Here is a 16,961-nt window from a genome sequence, read left to right as displayed (position 1 = left end):
ATACTTCTTTTCCCTATAAGAAAGGTTCATCATCAGTGAACATACTTAGGTGTAAGACCTAGGGCATCTTCAGATTCTGTGTTGGCCCTCAGAGACCTGAAACCCTGAGGAAGACCTTGAAACTGTAATATCTGTATTTTCACAAAGCAGTTACTATTTGAAAGAAGGAAAACACAAAATAGTTATTAAGCTAAATCTTCTTTTGTTGTGAATTAAAACTTGCAATGTCAGGGTATTCCTTTTGATTTACCTCATAACTGCACTCTGGTTTATTGTCATAAAGAATGTTTTAGAACTTCAGAAGGGTTAATCTTTATCAATAACATTTGCATTTCTCCTGGGTTTGGAGTGGAGTTAAACTACTCAGCCCATTTTTCTCTTTTCTACCTTTACAGAAATGTGATGAACTTTGGGAAGACTTCCATCAAAAACTGGTGGATGGGTCGTTGTTGACCTTGGATACATATCTAGGACAATTTCCTGATATCAAAGTACAGTAATGATTTCCTATAAAGGACAATTTGTAAAATTACTGTTGAGTCATTAAATAAATAGAAGATGAGATTACAACCAACGAAAAATTAAAAAAGGGGGGGAGGTGGAAGTCATTCTCTTCTGCAGTGTAAAAGATGTTGTTCTGTAAGTAAATCCTTGACATTAGGCTGCACTGATTTCCAAGTGGGCAAAAATATTTTTTACCCAGTAGTACTTGAAAATAAATTAGCTTTTGTAGATAAAACTTCTATGTTTTTTCCTGCTCCTATTGATTTGTTATGAGATAATTCTCACCAACTTCAACAGGGACACATTAAGCTCTTCTGCTGTTAAAATACCAGACAAATTACAACATGGAAAGCAGGCCTTTTGTTATTGGCTAGATGCACCTGTGGGTATCCAAATATCTTTCTCTTAACTAAGCCATGGTTCCTGTCTTCTAATTAGTTGTAAAGAGGTTTTGTAATGCACATCAGGAGAGACTTCTGTGCAGATTCTAGAGTCTCCCAGATGCCTGTCTAGTGTACAGTCCAGGGAGATGTTTGCTAAATGAAATGTGTGGGGATAAAGAATCATTACAAGTGAGAGGTAAATACTTTCATATTTGAATGTGACTGTGTGGACATAGCTGCAAACTCTTTGTGATGGTTTATAACTGAGGAGGTATCATGCAGTCATGCCCATTGTCATTTACATCAGGGACTAAAGAAAAAACAGTTTAAAAATCCCAACATTACTGACTTTCAGTCTCAAATTTGCTTTTAAATCAAACTGCACTTAGGCCCTTTCAGCATGTGGAATTTACATATAATATATAGCTTTGTAAAGTCAGTGTATATCAAAGGTTTATTGTTTAGTTTTAAAAGAATGATAGCAGATAAATTAGAATTCCTATTGTATGGTGAACTCCAATTATTTTACTTATGTGTCAGAGCAACTATACTGAGCAGTGTATTTTAAGCATTTTTCCAACTCTATGAAAAAATTACGTTAATTATTTATTAAACTTTAGCGCCATATATAAGGGGAAAAAACGGTGTTACCATGAGTTTAACAGGTCCACTTATTCTGGAGGATGAGAAAAGTCTTGCATAACATTGATATCTCACTTCTAAGGCCTGTAAGCTCTACACCCACAAAAAACCCTTCCAAACCATCTGTAAATGGATTCCTTATGTAAAATAAGATGATTAGTTTGTCTCTTTTATCATGTCCATGTTCTTGCATGATGTAGTAGTTCAGATATGAACAGCAGATAAGGGAGAATAAAACATGTCAAAACCTTAAATGACAACATAGGTAAAATAGCTTCCAAAAAGGTGCTATTTGTGCTGACTTTAATTTCTACCCCTGTACAGACTCGCATTGCAAAACGAAGCAGAAAGCTAGTGGACTACGACAGTGCAAGGCATCACCTAGAAGCCCTGCAGAGCTCTAAAAGAAAAGACGAAGGCAGGATTACCAAGGTAGCACAACCAGAAGGATGCTGGCAGACAACTTAGGGAGGTCGGGTGGCATTTATTTCTGTGCAGAGACAGAGCACAAAGTTTCTCTTTCTTCTCTCAGAAATGGAAATAATTATATCCTTCAGCATAAATGTGTATTGAGTATTTTGGTGCATGTGGAGGGCACGCTCAGCCTCCTTCAGGAATGAGTTACATTTGAGCCCTGACTTTCTCCCTTGATGAGTCTGAGGGGGAGAGCAAGTCCTGTGTTGGCCTACATGGTGTCGGACTGGGTCACATCCTTTGCTAATAAAAATTGTAAAAGGCCCACCAAAAAAATGCACGAAACCAATTTTGGCAGGTTTTGCTATGTCATAGTGATTGCAGAAGTCACCCTGTTTAATTTTGTTTTAGGCAGAGGAAGAATTTCAGAAAGCACAGAAAGTGTTTGAAGAGTTTAACACTGATTTACAAGAAGAATTGCCATCTCTGTGGTCACGGTAAGCCTAGGCAGATACTGTCTAGAAGCCCTAAAGGAGTAAGGAAGGGGAACCAGGGGGTTTTAATGAGCTGATAGAAAATGGTTTGATGGCTCTCCAAAGATCCCATCCATTATCTTTTTGAAATAATAAGTGGGAAAATACTGGCAAATGATCCAAAATTAACTTTAAGTGTATTTATGCTTATTTCTTTCAGTGTATCTTGGCACTTAATTGTTACCATGTCTTCATTCTGAGGTGCAAAAAGGTCTCAATTTTATGGGTGAAGAACTGTGTCAGAGCACAGAACAGCAGATTGTGACTACAACCCACTGCTTCCGTAACATTTCTCAGACAGCTTGATGGTGGATACCTGATCCTTTCAAGAATAAAAAGCCCTTTGTTAATAAAAAGGATCAAATGCTTCCACTGTCAAAAGTAACTGTACAGAGCAGTCATGCTCTTCTAGATTTGCAGTGGGTCTACTTATAGGTCATTTTTCTGTAAAAGGTATTGAAACATGCTTACAAATGTGTAAATATTTTATGGAAATTGTTGTTTCCAGTTCCTATGAGGTACTACCGAAGCAGTAGAAGAAGGGAAAAATGACATTATTGCTACATCAGAATACACATTTCACAGTTTTGCACTGACTATATCTGCGATGTAAAAGCATTTGATGGCATGGATCATTCAGCTGAGATATTTAATCACAAATTGTGTTTATACAGAAAAATGCAGACAAAATGAGCAGGAGAACAAAAGCAGTAGAAAAATAAGCAACTCACTAGTGTGCTATGTTCTTTAACAAACGACAGTCTGGAGTGGAAATGTGTTGTGAGTCACCGAAGTATCCTTTGTCTTCTCTGCCTTCTAAATTAATTCCTGTTAAATTTTAGATCAATAGAGGGTTTTCCTGCTGTGTTTCTGCCTATTTCAGTTGAAAAGCTTCTTAGCACTTCAAGATATTTATTTTATGGGTTTACTAAAAGTAAAACTGCATATGAATGATTTAGAGTAAGGGCCCTTTTATTTCAATATGTGTGTTGCCCACTGTCTAGTCTCAGGGAAAGGTAGAGTTTAGTTTGAGCAATGGGCATAACTTAGAAAGCAATTGCTTTCAGAGTCCTTTTTTCTTAGTTATTACAATTCTTCAGGAATAAAATAATCCATTGAGTTGACATTTTGCTGGCTTATTCTTATGCCAAAGATGACTTCTGTTCATAAAAGTTTGGAGAAATTACACTTGAAAGCTTTAAATAGGAGAAAGAATAATTCAAAACCTAAGAAAACACCTTCTGCTTTCGAAGTGTGCAAGAGATATGTAATCACTCACCCCAAGCAAGCAGATTTTTGACTGCATGCGCAAAAATGTCTAGTCTGTCTTAGAAATTATTTTCTCTTACATACCTCTGCGTGTATTTCAGGGCTGATTTATTTAAGGAGGACCGAGCGTGGGACAGCACCCCCGCGCCGCAGCGAGCTGTGTTCCTGGCAGCTGCCTCCCGACCCGCCGGCAGCACCCGGGGCGCCGTCGCGGTGCCTCTCTCCTTTCGGTCAATGGCTGCCCTCCCTCCAGTGGGAGACGGGGTGCCCACAGCACCCTGCCTTCCCCACGCTCCTGCCAATCCTTTCCCAGTCTTCCCCTCCTCTAAAGCAGGCTGAAGCCCCCCCGCCGCCCTCGCTGTGGAGTAGTCTCAACTTGGTTCGCTCTGTGCGGCGCGAAGTATGACGGTTCTTAACGCAAACAGAAATAATGAGGAGCAAACTGGTCTCAAGTTTTGACATGCGATCCGATTATTTGCTTTGTTGAGAATAATAGTCAGGAATGTTGTGCGTAGTCCGGAAAAAAAAATAACTGATTTCCCTTTGTGGCTCTCCCACCCCTATCTTTTATTCTCTTTTTCCTTTCTTTGTGCCATCCTCTGTAGACGAGTTGGCTTCTACGTGAACACCTTCAAAAATGTATCCAGCCTCGAAGCCAAGTTTCACAAGGAAATAGCTTTGGTGAGTAAAAATGAATATCTTGTGTATAATGGCTTATGTGATACGCGTAACAGCAGCTGTCTTGTAATGCAGCAGTAAAAATCTAGCCGAGGCACACATGAGAATTTGTCCTAGATCCATATTTGTAGTATAATCTTTGTATTCATTTCTACTTGCCATTTTTGTACTCCCCTTAAGGAAGGAACAGCCCATACAATTTTGGATTACAGTGCTTTATCAGTTGTAGCACAAAATTCACTTTCTATTTTGATAACTTCTCCATTCTTTTTAGCTTACTGGTGGCTTCAGTATTTTTTCCGCGTCCAATTGCTGAGCATCTCATTGCTTTAATCAGTACAAGAAAAACATGTCAAGCGTTCCCTTCCAGACTGCTGTGTACATTGTCAGCAATGCAACATTATATCTGTGACTCTTAGGCAAATCGAGCAGTCTCAGTGAGGATCTTTTGAATGTACCCTGCTAAGTGGTAGTGTATCATCTAGTTACCCGCTAATAGGAAACAAAATTGTTTGAAAAGCTCACTTGACTGAAGTCCCATGTAAATTGGGATTAGGTTTTTGAGGGGAAAACATGAATCTTCTCGGCTACCCATGTTGCTTTAAGCTTTTGGCAACCTCCCTCATCAGCAATCAAGCAGCAGTCAGTCACACTTATAAACTTGTTCTCTGAAAACCAGCTTATGTTTTTGAAGAACTGCTGTTATCTTTGATTTTATGGATTTTGATAGGCTTCCATGTAGGCTTTTGATACAAATGGCACTGAGTATTTTTGGAAGGATCTATACGCCATTTTAAAGGTATCAGATGATATATTATCAGGTTATTGACCAGATTTACCACCTGTGTTTTTAATCATGACAACAGTGCTTCATACAAACTCAGGCAAGTGTTTTGTTTTCTCAGCTATGTCACAAACTATATGAAGTGATGACGAAGCTGGGAGATCAGCACGCAGACAAGGCCTTCACCATTCAAGGGGCACCAAGGTGAATTTACTGCTTTTTTTTAATGAATTGCACTGCAGTAGACTTTGTGGGTTTCAGCATATGTAGTAATCGCCTACACCATGTGTAGGGATTGCTGCACAGCAGCATCACTGGGTCTACACATTCAGGATGGTAGATGAAGGTACCTTGGATGAAGTTGTTCTCAACATGAGTAAAGGTGCAGAACTTCCTTCATCACCCACTTAATTTTCCTTCCATAAAGAGAATAAAGGTCAGATACTCAGCTGTTGCAATTTAGCCTAGTTCACTGTAGAACGTTACATCAATTTCCACCACCTAAATCATAGCTCATTTATTCTTAGATGCTTAGTTTGCAGCAATGTTGCTAACAGTCATAATTTTTTTTCAAGCCTTGAAATATTTAGTTGTTTTTAGCTCCTAAAGGAATATGATTAGGTGAGAATCCCTTTTGTAAGTCAGCTTTTATCTCTTCTGTTCATGGGGAAAAGTAACGAAGTGTGATCTGAGGGAGCAGCTGGAAAGCTGAAGTAAAAAGAATGTCACAAAATACCATATTTTTATTGACTTTCAAGAGAAATCTTGTCTTAAAATGAAAACAAAAGCAAAAAATGTTTTAATTAGATGACACTTTCTTAAGGTTAGTGGATGCCAGTGCAGTATTTTTGATTTTTTGCTTGCAACAGATGTAGCCTTTCTGCCATAATTTGATCTCTTGGTACTGTGATAGTGATAGGCACTAGCAGTTGAAATTATAAAACAGTGAGACTTATCAAAACACAGTGACATTTAGAGTGAATAGATAAATTCTGATTTTCCAGCCAATCCCAGTTTTTCAGAAGCAATCAGAACAATGTTATAGCTACTGCTAATTTGCCCTCAAGCTGGATTCAGATTAGCAACAATTAAGACTGACCAAACAACAGAGCACCTGCCTCAAACATATGACTGATATTTCTACATTTTTTTGATTGAAAAATTAAAAACAATTTTATTAAAAACGTGTCCAAATTTTTTTTTTTATTAGCTCAGTTTTAATCCTTGCTCATATATACTTACGCACTGCCTTCACAGTTGTTAGTTTATGCATCACCATTTCCAGACTCTCTAAAATGGGCTTACGAGCTGGAATATGTTTCTGTAAAGGATTTGTAAATTACTTTTATGGGTTGAAAAATAATGTGGTGTTGGACAGCTTCAGGTAGTTTTTGTAATAAACAGGTATTTTGTCCACATGTGTCTCCTAGTCCATGTCCAGCATGCATATGCTTGTTCCCACTGAATTACTCATTCCATCAATGAGACAAAAAAATAATAATTATTGCTGCAAATGAATAGGCATAGGTTAATGTGGTATGATCTTTTTAACTTATTTTAAAAATGCTTTTAAAAAATACATTATTATTTTGGTTACCATGTTACTCTGTTTTGCTGTACCGTTCACAGAGTGTGAACAGAGTGTGAAAATCTGGATAGGTTTTGACTTCCATTATTAGTTATGCTGCTCTAAAAGACTACGTAGGAGTTGGTCTTCGTGAGATAAAGCAGCTTTCTTTTTTAGATACATGAGAAGTAAATGCTAGACAAGTATAGTATCTAATCTTTCCTTTAAGAACTGTATAAAAGGAAATATATTAAAAACTCGTATGTTACTAACTACTCTCTCCTGAAGGCAAACGTTGTACCTGGGAAAGAAAATTCTTAATAACTGCTTATTTTTTCTTTTTTAACATTTCCACAGAAAGAGGTGGTGAGTGTGAGCTAACTGTGTACTTTCCAAAGAACAAATTTTTCTTGTCTTAGCATTAGGAACATGTTTACGGTGTGGTCTCCTCAATCAATTAGCGCTTCTGTTCTCCCTGAAGATGTGTAGGAGTTGCTCCTCTCTTTACTGAGTACTGTGGTCCGTGATTGCTGTAGTTTATAGCCTGCCTGAGTTGTAAGCTTTCAGCATTTCTAGGTAGCTGAGTATGTCTCAGTGTTTGCACCAGGTCCTTTCATGGGAAGGGCAGAACCTTTCTCAGGACTTCATCGCATCTTTTCTTAGTATCAGCAGAGCTCTGCTGAAGTCACTACTGCTTGTTTATAGTTGTGGTGAGTTGTCCCTCTAAATAGTGATATTTTTATAATAACCTTGATTGTGTTTTATTTTATTGAAACCTTTCTGAAGTTGCTGAGCTTTTAAAATTACTTGCATTATTCATTGCTAGGCCTTCCCCTGGGGGTTTTTATCTTTAGACCCTTTTATTCTGAGAACTGTGTGAAATGAAGAGGATAATTCCATCTCACATTTTATGATAGTTACAAACATACATGATACATTATTTCAAATACAGAATCTGAAAAAATGTGAGTACTCTGTTTCCATCAAGTTACAGTGATCGGGTAAACAGATGTTCCAAAAACCAAGATCACTCAAAACTGAAACTTCCTTTGACACTGTAGATCAGTGAATTCTAATTGAATTTAATTGCAGTTTTAGTTTTAATCATTACTTACTGGCTCAGTTCGCCTCCAGTGTGTACCACCTTTTGTGGTCGCTGGCATTACATCAACTATTGCATCAAATTGTCAGGGTAATAAGTCAGCACGGTATGTATATCCTCGCCATTGCTTTGCTTCTGTCCAGTGATTCAGGTCCACTCCGCATTGCAAAAACACCGTCACCCCCAGAGGAGGCCTCTCCCCTGCCCAGCCCTACTGCTAGTCCCAACCACATGCTGGCACCAGCATCTCCGGCACCAGCCCGGCCTAAGTCACCCACACAGGTAAGCGGGAACCCGGCAGCAGAAACTGGCCTGTCCTGCAGTAAAATATAGCCGAGGTGATGTATATGGTGGATTTTTCAGCTAGGCTGCCCTGAGCAATGGCAGGGAGGCCACTGGCTCTGTTGCACTCTGTTCGGTTCATGGGTTGTTCATCCCTGTCTCATGAGCATGGGTGGAAAGTGGGTTTTACATAAGGAAGAATAAGGAAAATTCAAGGTGCCTGGTGAACCAGGGGGGGCTTGTGGTGACAAAGCAAAACACTTCTTAAAAAGTTGCAGTATCTTAAGGACCCCTGTCCCAGCAGTGATAGTGTGAAAAACCTATTTCTAAACCTCCTCTTGAATTTCAGTACATTATATATTTCTGCTCTTCATTCATCTTCAAATTCATGCTTATGCTGAAAAAAAATTAGCCAGTGGGTATCACTGGTCTGGCCAACCTCTAAAACAGTAGAGCTAGCTTAAATACCGCTGTGCTAACTAATGATAACTGAGGGCTTATTGGATGTTTTTAATACTGGATTGATAAGTTTGGCACTGTTAGAGTCACTGGAGTAACTCACCAGTATTGGTGGAATAAGAATCAGTTTCATGTGTCAGTTTGATCTGTAGCATAAGACTTATATATGATAATTCATGAATATATCAATGACTTGTGTTTATGTTACTGATGCTTTCAGCATTTGGATCTGTGCTGATTGCTATTTCTGTGGGAGGCACACATCAGAAGAAATTTAGTTTTGCGTTTAGTTACATGTGAGCCCACTTGTTTTCTCTGGTCTCCCAAAAGTGACACCTCACTGCCTGTGTATTCATCTGTTAGGTCTCAGTTTAGTTTTACTGGTGCCAGTGGTGTTCTGTCGCTATACTACCTGAGGATTTTTTCTGGATATTTTTTTCTTGGTATTAAGACAGATTTTAAAATTATCCAAAAGTGTTTGGTATTATTCCAAGAAGTTAGTTTGTCATATTTATGTGAACCTCTGGAGAGCAGGGGGAATTAGTAACATAAGCACCTTTGAGGTGCTGTGGTTCCCAGAGATGATATGGTCTTAGCATTAAGTAGGCTTTAAAGGTAGCTATGGGTGGGCAGGGACAAAATCCCAAAGCTAAAGAAGAATGAATTTAAGAAGTCAAAAAGCTGCAGAGGCCTGGTTCTGTGCAGTATTGCCCTTCCAACTATGGGCTGCATAGGAGAGAAAGTGTCTTGCACTGTATGCCCGTCACAGCAGAAGAAAATCAGCCAAGAAATGCTTTTGTATGAAATCTTAAGCCTTGAGTTGGAATGAGTTTGAAACATGGAGTTGTTTTCCTTCTCGCACAATGTTTATTTCAAGTTATTTGGTGGTAAACAGCCAGACAGTTCCTTTCAACCCACGGCTTATTCCCACATTTAAGGTGAAGCAGGAGGGATAAAAACCTAACAGAAATTGTTTAGGCCTCACTTAAAGCTCGTTCTTTTATCCCTGAACTAGTCTGTGACATTTTTGCTGTCTGCCTAGCTGAGGAAAGGTCCACCAGTCCCACCGCTGCCTAAGCTCACACCCACAAAGGAGTTGCAGCAGGAGAACATCATTAACTTCTTTGAGGACAACTTTGTCCCAGAAATCAATGTGACGACCCCATCACAGGTAAGCTTCAGAGGATGGTGTATGGCTCCAACCTTGCTGTCTCCCTAAGTTCTCCAAGATAGTGGTCTTGGAGCTGATCTCCGTGGGGAGGGAGGAGGAAGGTGCAGGTAGAAGGCAGAGGCACAATTACCATTTTATGTTATCCTGAAAGGGTCACACATGCAGAGTTTTATCTTTGAATAGGCCACACATAATCTCTCAAAAGGGCTAACATGGCTAACATATTGAAAGGCATTAGAGATTTCCTCTGAGAGGCCTGACGAAAATAGACTGTGAAGCAGCCATGTTTCAGACTTAACTGCATCCAGGTTGCATTACAAGCTGAGAGTTCATCTAAGATGCTATTTTTCTAATCCTAAGCATCTCAAGTGGCATTTTACAGTGATCTTTCATTATTCCTGTTTCTTCCATCAAAATAATAAAAAGCATTCCTTTTTTGTTTTGAGTGATTTTAAAAAAATGGAACTTGGCTGCTTTAATCAACTTTTTGCAGGTATAAAAGGCTGCTTCAGCTAGATTATTCATTCACTTGGCTTTGACTCAAGGAAACAGTAGTTACACAGCATAGAAATGATCAAAATTACTTTCATCTCATTATTATGAAATTATGAAATTTTTTTAAATTGCATATAACAAACAGAAAATACAGAGTTATGTAAAATAAGTCAGTATAATTTGTATTCAGTTATTTGTCTTTTATGCAGTTATGGTAACTGCTGGTTGTTCAATAATGGACGCTTTCTATTATGGTAATTACAACTCTGAAATCTGAGCCTGTCTCTGATAGACTGGGGAGAAATATGCAGATACAAAGCTTATGCAGAATGTTTATAAATTGTTCTTTTCATGTGAATTACTGTTTTTGTAGCAATTTATTTGACAACACAGGGCAATGTAGGCACAGCAATGAAAAACAAAATTATCGTAGCAAATTTGAACGTGTGTTGTTTTGTTTTCCCGTGGAGGGGAGAAAAAGGCATTGCCATCCATAGGGATCTATTTTGAAGACTGGAAGCAGCTCCCAGTCCACAGCTGCTGCTGGGCCCTCCTGCTGAAGGGAGGTTGCAGGTCTGTTGTGTCACTGTACCCTGACTTTGCGGGAGTTCTCACTGCCAGCGTGAGCTGTGCCATCAGTGGTAAGAGTCGGTGTAACCTGCGCTAGATGTGGCTCCCTGCATTCAATTCTGTATCCACCTAACCTTCACCTGTCAGGCCAGCCAGGCAAGCAGAAATGGAACCGGCTTGCTTTTCCATTAAGAGCTGACACTGGAACGGGGCTTTATATGAGTGTAAGGCACATTTCCAGAATCTTTGCATCCTTTCTACGAGAGATTGGTATAAAAGTGGAATGGCGTAATAAAGGTGGGGCATGCTTCTGAGAACTGAAATATTTCCCCTGTATCTCAAGAAAAAAATCGATCTCTCTTAAGTGAGTGATTTATGTCCCTCCCTCCTCCACAGTCAATGACCTGGGAATGACCTAAGGGATTCCCTGGCCACCTTCTCATGAATCATCTACACTTCTCCCTCCACAAAACCCACCCCCATCACCAAAGCATCCTTACTGCACCTGAGATCTCTGAGTATGTACAGGCAAACCCAGATAGTATGATGTATAGGTTTTATCTCCTTCTCTAAGAGAACCAGTTTTTGAAAATATATTGTATGAAATCCACAGGAAACGGATTTACTCTTCTTGGTGCTTCCGGCATCTCCTGTACTCTCAAAGTCGGGCAGTATGGAGGAAGTTGCCAAGACTGCAGAGCCTGCTAATGATGCAGGACTTCCCAAAGGACCACCGCTGGCATCCATGGCACTGTGCTCACACAGAGGCACAAAACCAACAGGCTGATGAGTAGAGCTTGGCTGGTTTAATCCCATGTTTCAGAGAGGGTTACAAACAGGCCAAACAGTCTTCTCCTCTGGAACACAAATAGCCTGTAATTGCTGTTCATCTTCCTTTACCAGAGGCAGTTCTATTCAGTAATATTTTGGTTCTGATTCAACAAAGTGGTTCACACTTCCAGTTTATTTATTGCCAAGAATAGATTGAATTACTGCTAAGTAAAAGAAAGAGATGTGAAGACGGGATGTCTGGGTGACCGGGTGAAAGGATCATTTAGAAAGGAGTGTTCCTTACTTTATTTCTTGTTTTCTTCACATCACATTGCTCCCTAGTGTCCAGTCACTAACTTGGACATGGCAGGCCTTTATAATATACCCGCTCCAGGTACTTAACGTGTCTGAGTGTGTTCAGCAGCTCTGAAGTGAACAACCTGGATCTGCTAGGGCTACTTTAAGGCTTGTACAGACTGTGTGCAGAGAAGGGGTGGCAGTTCTGGTGGTCCTTGCAAGTGTCTTGTGCCTTCTCCCTCACTTGTACATACACATCTGCTGAGAGGTACAGCCTTGCTTCTGCCACAGCCACCTCTTTCAAATGTGGCATTTATTCATGCTTCATGTGCTGTGGTGGAATTAACATAGGATGATTGGCAGGCCCTTCTGTCACAGCTTTGTCCCTTATCAAGGGACTTCCTGAGGTTCCCGTTTCTACTAAATCTCTATCTAGTGTGATAACTTAGTTACTCTATATGTTTATTTTTCTCTTTGCTCCTAAAGTCATGACAAATGTTCATTTTGGTCTGAGGGTAACAGATAATGTTAAATTTTGCAGTCAGTGATCGGTACCCTGTCACTACAGACACCTTAGCTGTCATCATGCATGGCCTAAGTGAGACTCCTATCCATTTGATTCAGTTCTCATAAATAACAACTTCATTGTCAAACCTCACTGAAAAATAATTAACTTTTCCATTTCCATACATTTCTGATTATATGCTAGCTAATTCTGTGTTGTTTCTTCGAGCTGTATGACCATAGGAGTGCTAGTGCCTTGAGGGCATATGTGATAAAATCTAAATACATCCTATGAAAGGCATGACAGAATAAATGTAATGCTGGTTACTGGTGGGAAGGACTGCTTTGGGTTTGACTTTTTAAAATGTGAGACCGTAATGGTGGCTTCAGTGTGTCAGACCAGGTATCTGTCATCACCACTGGCCAAAAGCAGAAGCCAAGGGAAGAGTAGAAACCAAGGCAAGCAAAGTTGGTATTGGTACTCCTTACAGCCCCTTCTCCTATCGTCTTCCAGCCTCCAGCCATTTGCAGCTCAGGGGCTTCCTCAACATGATTTCTACCTATTTAGTAATCCTCAACAGACTGCTTTACCACAAATTTGTTTAGTCTTTCAGCACGTGTAAATACTACCCGATGGCAAGGAGGTCCCCAGCTGAGCTCTGTGCCACGTGGAGCACCGCGCATCTGCGCCCACCTGCCTTCCTGCTCTGGGGGAGTCCTGGAGCAGCCAAACCCCTGAGCCTCTCACTCTGGTGTAGAACCCGCTCACGTCACTCCTGGCACTACTCCTCTTTGAAACTTGAAGAGCTCTGGGTCACTCTGTCATTCCTAGCATGAGAGCTGAGAAGCTATTTTGACCATGTTTTCCAGTGACACAGAGAGCTCAGATGTCTTGTGGCGTATGGAAGCCATTAATTACCTTCATTTGAACATCTGTTTACCAATAGCAACACTAATTTTGAAAGTGTACACTCTTAAATGTTTTCATAATAGGAAGGCTTTGTTTATTTTACTATTATTATCATAATTAATCTTATCTCCTAGTTTTGCTGTTCTTACGACTGCCCTGTTGTTGTAGACTTCCCCTGGCATACACTTAGGTCACAGTAAGGAACAGGAGGCTGGACTGTGTAGTCTGACCCAATGTTACCATTCTTACTTAAGATTATATGTGAAAGTATGTGTAAAAATAATTTCCCGTGGTACCATTTGCAATCTGAACACCTTTCAAAACAGCATTCTAACAAATACTTTAATTCTACATATTCTGTACATCAAAAGACAAGCTTCTCTTACAATTTAATAAACACTCAACAGCTAGTGATAGGGAGTGCTAGTCATGTTACCAAAACCAAGGTGCTTGCTTAGAATATTTATCATTAGTGATAATTAAATCTCAGCTACAGTTTCACACTAATTAAAATTTTATGTTGAAGCATGCTAATTATTTGTTCATGTTACTTTACAGCAGGAAAAACTTGTAGCCAATTGAACCAATATATATATTTATAGTAACTCAGAGGCCTTGGATAATTGATTAATTGCAAACAAAAAAAGGATCTACCATGTAATCCAGTTTTGTAAGAGAAGATCAGTGTAGCAAGATTTAGTTAGTGTTATGTAAGATATTTCCTAAAGTTTAGAGCTAAGGGCAGCATTTAATGTAAATTGGTATTCATGTTCAGAATAGAAATTTAATTCAAATGCATTTATGGACTTCTGTATTGGCTTTTTACTAATGTTTGTGTTTGGGGAGAGATTCAGTTATTAGAATGTGTGGAGATTGGGTGCCATTTATGTTGTTTTTAATTTTGGTATCTGTCTCAAATCACTTTAAAAGGACCTTCACAGCCAAATGATGAACACTCAGCACTTTTTAAAAAGGGCTGCAATTTGTTTAGCCTGAAAAGACAAAGCTGCACTGCAGAGAAAACAAAGGCATCGTAAGAGTGAAGCCCATAAAAATAAAATTAAAAGTTACACTAAAGCTCAGGAAGGTCTTCAGAGCTTCCTCCCCTCCTGGCTTGTACCACAGTTAGAAAGTCCGTGATTTTTTTTTTTTTTTTTTTTCTTAGGCCTCTTAATATTTTGCTGCCCAGGGCAGCTTTTGAAAGATGAGTTTTTCAAGAGTTATGTTTCTCTTCTAACAGAATGAAGTTCCTGAAGCTAAAAAAGAGGAATCTTTACTAGATTTGGACTTCGACCCTTTCAAGCCAGAAGTTGTATCAACAGGAATTACTCATTCACCCATGTCTCAGGTATCTCCTTACCTTGAGGTAGGCGAAGCATGTGAATGGAACAAGCTGTGTTTGGTAGCAAAGATTTGCCTGGTGTACCAAAGAGCAGTGTACCTGCAGTGTCTGAAAAACTTCATCTTCCTGAGCAGCTCTGGTCAGACATCTATCTTTCCCCTTCAGTAACCCCGCACTTGGTGATGTGCTGGAAGGAAGGAAATTGCCAGGCGGTAAAATGAGATGTCTGCCAGTGAGAATAGTTGCTGGACCTTGGCCTTGACTTCAGCATGCCATTTTCCATCTTTAGAATAACTCTTAGTGCCAACATTATAATTCTCCAGCGCCTTTTTTTGTGACAGCTTTCCTGACCTGGCTTTGACTCTGCATATCTGGAAAGATGCCTCAGGGGACCTGGGTCTTGTGGAGTCAGCATGCAATTGCTTTGCTGTGATGGAGTTTCTGTACCAAGCAGTGCATATGATCTGAGCGGGTTTGCTTTTATAAATCAATTTTAGCCCTAACCTCAAGCAAAACGAGAAGATGGAATAGGATGTTTCCTTGCAAGATGTTGTGTTAAAGAAATTCTGCATTCTGTGGCAGTATTTGCCATGGTAGTTTCTTGCAGCAATATGAGAAAAAGAAGTAAAAGAAAAAAAAAAAAAAAAAAGCTGATATATCAACTTGCTGATTTTCATTAGCTTACCATCAGGGACCTGCTTTTTTAAAATCCAGAACTCAGCCTCGCTACCCATAGGGCTGATAGCATAGTGGGGAAGTTCTGGCCAGCAGAGCTGTAGCTCTGTGTTGTACACAGAGAAGGAAACAATATTAACACACTGTTAGCAAAAGCTATTATCCCTGTGGCTTGTACTATGAGACATGAGAGGACTAATCAACTGTTCAGAAATGCAGCACTGGGAAAAGAGTGAGAAGACAAGAAGCTTTAAGGCTGAGATAGTCCTGGCTCTCTGTTGATCTCTTCCTCAGTTAGTTGGTTTCCTTTTTGGTGTGCAGTCCTAGTTATGTAATGAGATCTGTAGTGATCTCTGATGGGTGATGCACTGTCAGAAAAAAAATGCCTTGTCAGCACTCCGAACGTTAGCTGAAATCTCTCATTGTGGTTTGCTAGGAGAAGTGTTTAATTATAGCAGAGGCTTTCTGCATCTTGTTATTTTCCTTGCTCCCTGTGAACAGGGAAGAGGAAGGGGAAAGGAGGAAGGAAATTCCCTGGCATTCGGTAGTGACAGAAAACTGTAGCTGTGGCTTTGCTAACTCTACACTTTCAGCTTATCTTGTAGTAATGCTGGTTAGAGCAGTGAGATCATTAAATTAAAGACATTTAACTTTTGTGACAGAGCATGTTTGACCTGACATCATATTGTACAGATTGTAGAAGAGCTTATTAGTTTAGTGAAAAAGAGTTGGTTTAAATCCAACTGTAACATGAAATACAGAATATAATTCCATGTAGAAAAGTGCATTGTAAGTTTTCATCTAGGTGCATAGGAAGCATTCACTGAGCACCTTCAGTTTCTCTTCTCCTTTCACCTTTCCTCCCAGTATAGGTATATGAGAAAGGCTGGTCCACATCCACAACAGCACGTGGATGAGTCAGAGCATAGCGTTTCTAGAAGAAGGGAAGACAGCTCTGCAGTCTGGGTCTTGGTCTCACTGGATGTGACAGGGCTATTGCTATGGCAGCATAGACAGAATGAAACCTGTGGCTGCAGTCTTTGGAGAGCCCTGTGCTGCATTGCAGGGAGATTAAGAAGAGAGCCTTAAGTGGTATTTCTGTATGTGTATAGTTTTTGCCTCAGTCGCAGATATTTTCCTCTCAGCAAACTGCTGAAGTACTGACGTGAAGACAGGAGTAGTCTTCTGTGCCATGATGCCTCAGGAGGGCTGGCATGTCTTCCCCATTGATCATCTAATTAATTACCTCCCTCCAGTACTCTGCCCGGGTGTTCAGACCACAGTAAGTGAGCCCTGGTCTGCCCTTTATAACCTGATTTTCTGTTTCTGTGGCTGCTTCAGTAGTGGCTTTTCTGAGCGTGCATGGCCCTTGCCTCCATTTGCTAGCTGTGGTCTGTCTCACCTTTCCTTCAGTTTCTTCCTTCCCCCTCATGCTCAAAGTCTCATGAGCAATGAAAAGAAAATTAAAAAATGAAAAATGTGCAATCTCTTCTTCCATGGAAGTCAGCAGGACATCTTGGGTTTGTACCAGTTAGCTCTATAAGAACAGACCTGTCATTTTTCCTTAAAGCTTGAATGTTCAGCTAATAATGTTACAGCAGAGTAAGCA

General features: G+C 39.9%; 1 protein-coding gene across 10 annotated transcripts in view; it reads left to right on the top strand.

Annotated features, from left to right (window-relative positions):
- The window catches only part of AMPH (amphiphysin), a 121,784-nt gene that overhangs the window by 77,806 nt on the left and 27,017 nt on the right, over positions 1-16,961 (top strand). For 8 of the 10 annotated variants that reach the window (XM_042806404.1, XM_042806403.1, XM_042806401.1 and 5 more), the window contains exons 5-13: positions 396-491; positions 1,854-1,961; positions 2,355-2,440; positions 4,351-4,426; positions 5,329-5,411; positions 7,132-7,140; positions 8,020-8,158; positions 9,660-9,788; positions 14,576-14,683. In XM_042806404.1, coding sequence (XP_042662338.1) covers positions 396-491; positions 1,854-1,961; positions 2,355-2,440; positions 4,351-4,426; positions 5,329-5,411; positions 7,132-7,140; positions 8,020-8,158; positions 9,660-9,788; positions 14,576-14,683 — 834 coding nt within the window. The remainder of the gene's footprint in view (positions 1-395; positions 492-1,853; positions 1,962-2,354; positions 2,441-4,350; positions 4,427-5,328; positions 5,412-7,131; positions 7,141-8,019; positions 8,159-9,659; positions 9,789-14,575; positions 14,684-16,961) is intronic. The other 2 variants (XM_042806402.1, XM_042806409.1) reach the window with 1 other exon arrangement.

Source organism: Tyto alba, unplaced genomic scaffold (assembly GCF_018691265.1).
Source record: "Tyto alba isolate M040663 unplaced genomic scaffold, T.alba_DEE_v4.0 Super-Scaffold_46, whole genome shotgun sequence".
Classification (NCBI taxonomy): Eukaryota; Metazoa; Chordata; class Aves; order Strigiformes; family Tytonidae; genus Tyto; species Tyto alba.
The sequence above is the reverse complement of the archived record's forward strand: the minus strand, read 5'-3'. Positions and strand labels throughout refer to the sequence as shown.